This window comes from Silene latifolia, chromosome X, assembly GCF_048544455.1.
Source record: "Silene latifolia isolate original U9 population chromosome X, ASM4854445v1, whole genome shotgun sequence".
Lineage (NCBI taxonomy): Eukaryota > Viridiplantae > Streptophyta > Magnoliopsida > Caryophyllales > Caryophyllaceae > Silene > Silene latifolia.
In genome coordinates this window covers 298112783-298123496 of record NC_133537.1, presented here as the reverse complement: position 1 = coordinate 298123496, position 10714 = coordinate 298112783, and the positions used below count along the sequence as shown (strand labels likewise).

Below are 10714 nucleotides of genomic sequence, written 5' to 3'. Positions count from 1 at the left end.
AAGTTGTGTATGAATTTTGCGGTAATGAAAGAAAGAACTTGAGGATCTAGTGTGTGTGTACGTAACGAGTGCGGATCGTGAGTTATGCTTCTGGGAGATAAGTGCCTTACGTAGAGAGGTATGTTGTTTGGCATTAATAATGAAGAGTGGGTATGGTGATTTGCTACGAGTTTATGGTATAGGTTAGGTGCGCTGCCGAATGAGTTGAGGAATGGGAAATGTTTATGTATGGGAGCCTTGGATATAAGAATGGTGAGTGTTTGGGTTATAGACGGTTATCTTAGACATGTGGTGGTAGAGAGGGTAATGAGATATAGATATGGTTTGGTATTAGTGAGTTACGAGGACGTAACGTTTGTCTTAAGAGGAGTAGGATGCGATAAAACAGATTTTGATGGTTGTACATATGGTAATATATTCGGAAGTTGAGTCTTGATGTAGAATAAAAGATCGATTCGTGTTGTGGGTGATTTTATTAAAGGTCATGACCGTGCTTGTAGTAGCGTGATGTTTAGGAGTGTGAGAATATTTCGCTAGTGTTGACAGTTGGATGATGAGGTTACGAGTGTGAGTAAACTTCGAGGACGAAGTTCCTTTTAAGGGTGGTAGAATGTAACATCCCGTTTGATGTCTATGAGTGTCTTGGTATTGGATTTGATAGTTGATGATATTATGGAGCTAGCGGCATTAGAGGATGGTAGTTGGTTATGTATGGAGTTGGTATCGTGAGAGATATATATGTGGTAGATACGGTATAGTGAGTCATGTTGTGGAAGTAAACATAGTTGGTGGAGTGGGTGTTAAGAGTTCATGTTCTATGTTCGGTCGAGTTCTTGAGTCCTTAGCTAAGTTGTTGTGTCTTGGTCGAGTCCCCATGGTTGTTCTTTTATGTATGGGTTGAACTTCGGGGACGAAGTTCCTTTTAAGGAGGGAAGACTGTAATACTCCGTACTTATAAGTCTTGGGGTACTCTATCGAGTAGCCCTTACTCTGTCGAGTAAGGGTAAGTTGCGAGATAAAATAGTTTCGACTGTTGGGTACTCGATCGAGTAGTGGGTACTCGATCGAGTAAGGGGTACTCGATCGAGTACCTTGGGTACTCGATCGAGTGTCCTATTTTTTACGGGAAGTTTTCTCGGGTTTTGTTAATTATGCGATTAAGGTATTTAAACATATTCGTCATTGTTTTAATTCACTTTTACAAAACCTAAAACCCTGTTTAAGAGAGAAAGCACCACTTCATCTTCCTAATCGCATTCTCGGCAATTCCGGAGTTCGACGGTCGGTTCTTGTCGTTTTTCGTGTCGTTGGATTCCTTGCGTCGAGGGTAAGCTTTTAATATAGTTTTTATAATGTTTTGTTAAGATTGGTTAAACCCTAATTTAGGAATTGGGGGTTTTGGTGTGTAGTTTGTGATGTGTAGTCTTTATGTGCTGTATGATAGGAGGAGAATTCGTAGAGGAGCCGTTTTGATACAAATTTGTAGATACCGTCTGCGTGTTGTGCTTTCCAGGTAGGATTTCCTACTCGGTATTAGTCCCATAATGGGATATTGGTGATGTCTTTGTAGTTAGTTTGTTTGATTGTGATTGTGATTGTGATTGTGATTGTGATTGTGATTGTGATTGGTTGTGATGGTTCTCGAGATGCGTTCTCGGCTGAGTGGGGTCACTTGCGGGAGTGATCTCACGCCCTAGTTTCGCCCTTCGTGGAACCCGCCACGAAAGGGGATGTGCACATTAATGGGACAGGGTTATCGCTCGTACGATGAGCGGGGCTTAGGTGGGAACGGCAGTGCGGTCCCCATGGCGGGCGTAGTCCGTGGACGGTCGATCGAGTATTGAGACGATGGGAGTTGGTGGTGTGTGTGTGTGTGTGTGTGACAGTTCGGTTTGTCTGTTTATCTTATTGTTGATATATGTATTGAATTGTGTGATTAGTACTGACCCCGTTTAAATGTTTTAAAAACTGTGGTGATCCATTCGGGGGTGGTGAGCAGTTATTGAGCAGGTGTGATATGACGCGTATGGGATAGCTGGGATGAGTCATCACGTGGCAGTTAGAAGTCTTCCGCTGTGTCAGACGAAGTCTAGTAGCTTTGATAGTTTTAGCTGTAGACCGTATGAGAACCTTGTAATTCCTTTTATTAGTTTCGGTTTTGGAACCTGTAATCACTTAATCTATAATTACTTTAAAAGTACGTTTTTTTATTGTCTTATGATATTCAGTACCTCGGGCAACCGAGATGGTAGTATCCTTATACCTGAGTGGTCCTGGTAAGGCACTTGGAGTATGGGGGTGTTACAATTACTCAGCGGGAGGTTTTCAGGGAGCAGGCACTTCTGGAGCTAGCACATCTGGGGCAGGTGGTGGTGATGAGATGGAGGAGGGCCCATATGAGTGACTTTCTTGTATTTCTAGACTTGTTTTCAGTTTGTTGATGGATATTTCGTTTCTTGTCGTACTCTTTTTGTTTGGATGACTGTATTTGGCCTTAAGGCCGCCACTTGCTTCCTTATAATATGTTTGAGATTTGGTAGACATGAACTTTCAGCTGTGTATGGCATATATGACTTAGCGCAGGTAAGCGTAGGGGCGAAATTGTGCTCAAGATGCTGAAATTGCTCTCTGCCCGTGAACACTCGACCGAGTAGAGCCTGCTCGGTCGAGTACGCTCCTATACTCGGCCGAGTATCGGGGTATTGCATTTTATAGCATTGGGAATCGTTATAGCTTCATATGGTTAATCTTTTGGTCTTGCGTGTACTTGGTTATCTTGCTTGTATCTCCACACCTTGATATAGAGTACCTTGTACTTATAAATATAATTATGGAAGAGTTTTAGGTATGACGGTAACGGTAATACGTAGCGTAATTGTGTTCGAAGTGGCAGTAATACCCTGGTGTTTTATGCTTGTGTAGTTCTTTAAGTAGGTTGTGTGCATTATTTCCTTGCTTAGCATAAATAATTGAACTGTGGATTACGTGTATAGGTGTATGTGTTGTTGTGCACCAAGTATATGTCTTATAATGATTGTCTGGCTTTCGGTTAACCGTCGTTACCGGGTGGAACAAACTTCGGGGACGAAGTTCCTTTTTAGAGGGATAGATAACATATCGCGATATAAAAGTCCATATAAACAAAAGTTAAAACAAAGTTCTTTGGTGTTTAGCCTTCTTTCCATGTATGCCTTCTTTCTATGTTCATCTTTCCGGCTATGTTGTCATGCACTTAATTGTGGTAATCGACATGAGAATTAGAATTGGATGCTATATATGTGAGTAATGTAGTTGTGAACTTTGTAGTGGTCGGGGTCTTGTACATTGGGTGTTTTGTAGTAGTGCATCTTGTGTTGTTGTGTGGTGGTCGGAGTGTCGGAGTTCGGTACATCTTTTGTGTTATATCGGGCGTCACATAGGTGGTTAACCTAGTTGTTGAGATGTATGGGTTGAACTTCGAGGACGAAGTTCCTTTTAAGGGGGGAAGACTGTAATACCCACGATGTTTAAGGACCCGTTTGACCGACCCTTTGACCCGGGGAAGACCTTAGGAGGGGATAGGTGAGAGATTAAGTGGAGATAAGTGTCTTACGTGAGCGGTTACTCGACCTAGTAGGGACCACTCGGTCGAGTAGAGTGAATACTCGACCGAGTAGAGCTTACTCGGCCGAGTATGAGAGTACTCAACCGAGTATAGCTGCTGTCGACGCGTCAATATAAAATGCAAGTTCGCAAGTTTCATTTCATTTCGACGGTTCCTTTTTCACTCCAACCCTAGATTGTCTCTCTCTCTCACCTATCACTCACCTCTCCCTACACTCTCATATCGCCTAGACCTTAACCATGGAAGGGGACGGGTTTACATAAGAAGGATGCGTGCGAGGATGTCGTCTTTGTCACCGTCGGTCCGTGTCACTAGGTAAGTCGCTGTTCGTTGTCCTTTCTGTAAATTATTGGGGTAGTCTTGTAATAGGATGTGGTTACCGTTGTAGGATGTGTCGCGGAGTCTTGCTTGGCCGGTTGTGGATGCATTTTCATGGTGGATGATAAGGTAGGGTTTCCCTATTCAGTTCCTGTTTAATTGATTTGAGATTGTTTTGTTGTACTGTGTATGATTGTTGTCTGCTGATCATCGTTGGTGTGGTGTTGGTGTTGGTGTGGTGGTAGTGGTGGTGTTGTGATGATTGTGGTGTAGTCACTTGCGGGAGTGGCTTCACACTCTAGTTCGCCCTCCGTGGAACTCGCCACGGGAGAGGATGTGCACATTAAGGGACAGGGATATCGCTCGTTGATGAGCGGGTTTTAGGTGGGGATTGGCTGCGGTCCCCCCACTGGTGGCGAGGATTACCTGTTGCGATGGGTAATCTGACTGGGCTACACACCTCGGTGTGTAGTCGGTTACTGTGTGAGATCGGGAGACCGGAAGAGGAGGATGATCAGCTGGTTGCATATGGTACTTGTCTTACTTTAATTGTTCAGTAACTGACCCCGTGTTGTGTTTTCAAAACTGTGGTGATCCATTCGGGGATGGTGAGCAGTTGGTTAGCAGGTGCAGTTGGTCTTTTTGCTGATGGGCTTGGAAGGGATTGAGTTACCACGATACCGGAGTAGATGTCCTAACTCATGAGCTCTACAGTAGTCATAGTTATCACTTTGTATCACGCTTTGTAATTTGGTTGTAAAGAGTTAACGTAATATATTATAAGCGTTCTTTTATTATCTACTTGATCTACTACCTCGGGTGACTGAGATGGTAACACCTTCGTACACTGGGATGGTCCTTGATAAGGCATTCTGGTGTGCGGGGGTGTTACAAAATAAGCTGCTTGCCAAACACTTGCAAAAAAATTAGGTAGCTGGAATTTTGGTCAAATAAGTTCTTTGGTCAAATAAGCTACCTGAAGTATCGTGCCAAACAGAGCCTTATTCTTTTAGTTTAGTAGGGATTGTTAGGATTTTCAACATACCTATTATTAAAAATGATCCTAATATGAGTCCCGTCACTCCCGTGCATTGATGCACGGGCTTTTCAACCCGTAGTTATAGACTTATAGTATATCCCGCCAAAACCCCAAATGCAAAGATTTCCCTCTAAAATTCCACAAATTCAGGTTGAAACCCTAAAAAACTGAGAAATTAATCAGAAATTAGAGAAATTGAGACGAAAATGGCGTCCACATCTGCAAATCGGGCAAGCGATGTTCCGACCAAAATTAAAAACGCAGTTAACACATTGTCCTCCGACAATCAGCCTATTCTTGCTGTATTATATTTTCTCTCTTCCTTGTTTTTGGTGTAATTATTTGATTACTTCTTTTCTTCTGTTTCCGTTTTATTTCGAATTACTTAACCATGATTGTATTTGTGTATTTGTGATTTCAGGATATTCGGAAATCCATTTACGCGATGCAAGAAATCGCTGTCGAAATGGAGAAACTTAATCGAACTCAGCAGGTTATTGTTTATACTCGTTTCTCAATGAAATTCAACTCTTTTTTAGTTTATGCTAAATCAAAGACTAGTATTGAACTTAATTTTGGGTAGAGATGGTGTTTGAATTTACGAGTGATTATATGGAATGATTGATGTTTAGCTTAGTTTCTTTGATATTACAACTGTTATGTATCTATGCATATGGCAATTTAGATGGTTGGTGTGATAAATAGTCGAATTTCCAAAGATAAATGTGGTGGTGTAGCGAGCAGAACATAAAACTTTCTGTATCACAGTGTAAGGAACTCGTTTGCTTTTCAATTTTACTCAGACTTAGCTGCGAGTGTTGGATGTGACATGGTGTCAAATTTCAGATGTGGCTATTTTGTGAAATAAGAGGACGATAGAATGATAATAACATCACTAGGAGATAGTCCGGGCTATAAGATGATAAACTTCCTCATTCAAATAGGTGATAAGGGTCACAAGGTTTTTATTATTGACCTATTTTCTTACAATAACATGAAGTGAGAGTATCATGTCATGTAAGGAAGTCGGAACATTTAGACACAGGAAGCTGAAAACTTAGTAACGGAGTATCAAACTTTAGAAAGGGACGGGGTTGATTTAGCTCTGAAATCAATATGGGAAGTTTTTTAGGAAGTAAGGGTAGATATCCTACAAAATTGGGAAGTTTTTTAGGGGAGCAAACCAATTTCGATGTGGGTCATAGGATTCTGGATTGCCAACGTTCCTGTTCAACATGTTCTTTTATTGTTGAGATATCGACCCTTGGTCTTGATCAAGACATTAAGTTCAGCTTCTATTCTGCGGGCTAAGGATCAAACGGATGTGCAGGTAAAAGAGCTTGAAGACGCTGTTTTAGAACTATTGTATGCTAATGAGGAATGCAACAGCTTTTCCAGTGTTATGCAATCGGTTGGAGAAAAATACCAGCCTGGTCCACAGGTTCCATAACTGAACCAATCTCATCCTTTTGTATTTGTTATTACTCGTACTAAATTTCTGACGGTCTGAGAGTTTTATATGTGCTTAAATTCATAGCTAACTAACTTTAAGAAGATGCTTGATGGTGAAAAATCAAAGTTCAAGGGTCAATCTGCTGCAAATCTTCAAAAGGATCCTTTCCTACGTCGCTTCAGAGAAGCCGTTTGGGTATGTTGCATTCAGTTTTGTGGACTTCATGTTTTTGAGTCAGCTGGTTCAAGCTGTGTAATCAGGTGTACTTTTTATACTTTTATTTGTTTTTCCAAAATTAGGAACTGATGTTAACTTGTTAAGGTCACATGCATGGCAGTGAACTCATTTAGATCTGTGAATTGTATGGTTAAATTGTTAAAAGACTTGCAAACAGAAAAAGCATGCTGAGCAACACTATTCATATCTATTTTAGTTGCTACTCCACATTCTATTTTCGTATGCAGATGGTGGATGTACTCTGTATGTCTTGAACTGTACATTATTTGTATACGGGGTATATTTTAGCTGCCACTCCACTGTGTATTTTTCATATGCGCATGTGGGCTATATTGCTTATGACGTGATACGGCTTGGTTGCAGAATGTTCATCATGCAGGTCAGCCAATGCCTGGCGAAGAGCAGGAAGAAATCGTGATGACTACTACACAATTTGGACTTTTGAATACAGTGTGCCCAATAACTGGGAAAGCTGTCACTGATTTATCGGAACCTGTTCGAAGGTTTGTACTCAAGATTTTCTTTCGAGTGATTTGGGTTAGAAGGAAACAATTATTCTTTTTGTACAGTCAATTGTGTGTTAAGTTTTCAATAAACAGATTATGTTCATGATCTTCCAGAAAAGATGAAATGATTGAATTGTCAAGCCTAACCAGTAACTGATAATTAACTGTGATCTATTTTACTAAGAAAAATGAGTTGGGGTCATCAAATGGTATTTAGTATCACAGCATCAGTCGCCATATAGATACTCGTACACCATAGAAGCAAATATTGAGTCAAGGCTTAAGACTGTAGAACAATACACACAAAGGCTTCAAAAAACTTTCTGCCATTTACATTTGCCTGTTGATTAGTCAAAAGTCTTTGGTTGCATCCTTGATTCAGTTTCAACTTTCAAGTGCTCACAAATTGAACCTTCGTTTCCTCTAGAGAACAAACAAGTAATCTTACTAAATTTTATTTAGAGATGCTATCTTTTCTGTTACATCTACCTTGCTAATCTTCTCAACATGTTCAATATGGCAGCATGGATTGCAAGCATGTCTATGAAAAGGAAGCAATTATGCAATATATAAGGCAGGCGACCAAAACAAACAATTGCCCTGTTGCAGGTATTCACCATCACTCGTAAGATCTGGTCACGTTTGTTTTCAAGCCTCTCTCCCTTGCTTTTTATTCTTCATGTATTTCTCTTTGTTTCAGGTTGTCCAAAAGCATTGCGTGCTGCAAGAGTGGTTTGCGACACCTTGTTACCTGTCGAGATAGAGGAAATGCGTTCACAAAACAAACAAACTGAGGCACCTGGTGCTTTTGAAGACTTCACTAATTTTAGTGACAGTGGTGATTCATCATAGATTGTATGTTACTTTCATTAATCACTCTATTGGTATCTATTATTCTACTAGAGCTTTCTTAAGAAAAACGAGTAAGTAGCCGACGAAGAAATTCAATCTTTTGGATTTAATGTTAGTATTTGATGATGGATTTACAAATTCTTCATCCAAAACATTTGGAGCTTGTATAGTTTACAGGGTAACAATCCGTTTTTCTTCCTATGCGAACAGTTATCCACGTCTGTCGTATAAATGATATGAGCTTTTTACATCCTCATTTACGCATTTTCTTTCCCAATCCCCTATTTATTTACTAAACGAATCCCCTATTTACTAAATGAATAGGCAAAACTTCAAATTTTCCCGCCTAAACATATTTCCTAAAATAAAGTTTAGTTATTTTATGGTGGGCTATAATAACATAATCTTTCAGATTTATATATTTATGTCATTTAAAATTTTACATTCTACACAAAATTCTCTTCAATCTTTTTATGATATAAAAAGGAATACTTTTTTTCGTTTAAAGAATCATATATATGAAAAAAATTCATTGATTTTCTATGATAAAAAGTTGCGGCTAAAAATATATTATCAGTAAAATTTTATAAAATAACACGATTAATCTCTCGCTAATAGGAAAAACTTTCATTGAAATACTCATTTCATGATTAATACGATCTTGATCTTGACTTTGATTTTTCAAATCAAAATATAACTAGTTTTTGACTAACTTTAAGACTACTCAATAGAAACTTCGACCTGAGGATTGTTTATTGTACATGAAGAAATGATAAAACTAAACCTCCTTAAAATCGGAACATTTAAAATTAAGCAACAAGATTTAGCAAATCCTTAACAAAATTATCAATGTAACCACTCATAAACCCTTGGCTAGAAATCATATCCCTCCATTTTGCATGATTATTCTTAACCAAGCAACCAATTTCACTTTTTTCATCCATAACTGACATTATTGCCTTACATAAACTCTCCTTAGACACCCATCCATTCTCTGTTTTCTCTACTTCCACAGCCACCTTAAGCTCCCCGGCCATTAACCTTGTGTTCAATATTTGATCGCCTAATTGCGGTACTAAAACTATTTGGCTCTTAGCCGTCAAGGACTCCCACATCGATCCAAACCCGCAATGGTTCACGAAACATCCTACGGATGGGTGAGCTAGTATAAGCGGTTGTTGGACCCACCCGCCCGTGATCACTCCTCTATCGCCAACTCGCTCCTTGAATCCCTCTGGCAAAGCCTCCTCGATTGAGGCGCACCCGGTTGGAGGCTTGACAGCAACGAGGAAGGGTAAATTGGTCATTTCAAATCCGAGGACTATTTCTTGGAACTGATCCTGCTCCAAGATGAATTGGCTCCCAAAAGCACAGAAGATGACCTCCCCTGGGGCATACTGGCCTAGCCACTCGGCCCATGGGGCGTCCAGTGACCCCCTGGCAGGACCGGACTCGGGTAAGATTGGTCCCGTCAGGAAAACAGGCTTGTTGTATTGGCTACCCATGTAGTCGCAAAACGAGCCTTCAATCTCACGACACGTACGTATGGCAATGGCATCAGAAGACGCCACTGACATACTAACACGTTCATAAAACGTAAGCCCGCTACCGAATTCCAACCCTATAAAAAGTAAGCTCCTAGCCTCAGGCCCGTGTAGGACAACATCCTTGGAGGGGTAGCCCGGCGGAGGCTGTGCCACGTCCTCCTCCGTGATGGGCCTATCACGAGCCAAATTCCTAGCCGGGACCACTGCAATGGCAAGAGACGCAGCACAAACCACCTTGTAACACACAGTTTTGATGTTAAACAGAGATGCAACTTCAGGTATCCAATGAGCCATATCATAAAACATAAGGTCTACAGGCAATAGGGTGGCAACAATGGCCTTAACCTCAGGCTGGGTGAGGTCGAGGGCAGTAGCAAGGTGGTTAGTGAGATGGATGGCGATGTCGGAGGCCGTCTCAGTACCTTGAGGAAGAGGGTCGACGTGGGGGACGGTGATTGGATGAAGAGTGATAAGAGAAGGATGAAGATTAAGGAGTTCAAGGTGGAGTTTAGACTTGTTAGGGAGTAAGAGGGTGGTTTTGTGGCCTCTTTCAGCAAGTTTGTTAGCTAGATGTAGAAATGGTGTCATGTGTCCCATGGCAAACCATGGAAACATCACTACATGGAGTTTTTTCTCCATTTTTTTTCCCGGTTTCGTTTTTTTTTTTTTTTTTTTTTTTTTTTCTTGTGAAGGAGATGATGCTAGTGAAGGTTGTTTTACCTTCACAATGAGATTCAAGAAAAAAAAAATGAAGATAAAATTCTTGTTAGATCACGATTCTTAAGGAGCAGGCCTTGACTAAGTAATTCTTTTATTTTATTATCTTTATTTTTTCCTAAAAACACTCCATTAATCAATCAGCTTTTTTTTTTCTCTCTCCCATCCCTATTTCCTCAACAATTTTGTTTTTAAGACGGAGATATCCGTTTTATAGTTAAAACGGGTCAAATATTGCCCACTTACATAGTTGAGACAAAAGAATAATATCAAGGGAATATAACAAAAGTTTGTTCCATCGATCTAAATAATGTACGGAGTAGTACTTAACCCGTTTTAGCTGTAAAACGGAGACCTACATCTTACGGGAGACTTACAACTCCACACTTCGTTTAACACGGACTCACTCTCCTACATGTGGAAACTGTTAGTTTTCATTTT

General features: G+C 40.4%; 2 protein-coding genes across 2 annotated transcripts; one reads left to right on the top strand and one right to left on the bottom strand.

Annotated features, from left to right (window-relative positions):
* Positions 1–5002: 5002 nt before the first annotated feature.
* Positions 5003–8262, top strand: LOC141617101 (E3 SUMO-protein ligase MMS21-like). The gene is made up of 7 exons (XM_074434277.1): positions 5003–5263; positions 5383–5454; positions 6292–6402; positions 6499–6609; positions 7015–7154; positions 7681–7766; positions 7858–8262. The coding sequence occupies exons 1-7, from the start codon at positions 5168–5170 to the stop codon at positions 8007–8009; spliced, it is 768 nt and encodes a 255-aa protein (XP_074290378.1). The 5' UTR covers positions 5003–5167; the 3' UTR covers positions 8010–8262.
* A 517-nt stretch (positions 8263–8779) lies between these two features.
* Positions 8780–10446, bottom strand: LOC141617099 (anthocyanidin 3-O-glucoside 2'''-O-xylosyltransferase-like). The gene has a single exon (XM_074434275.1). It carries the CDS (start codon positions 10193–10195, stop codon positions 8819–8821), a length of 1377 nt encoding a protein of 458 aa, XP_074290376.1. The 5' UTR covers positions 10196–10446; the 3' UTR covers positions 8780–8818.
* Between the last annotated feature and the right edge of the window lie 268 nt (positions 10447–10714).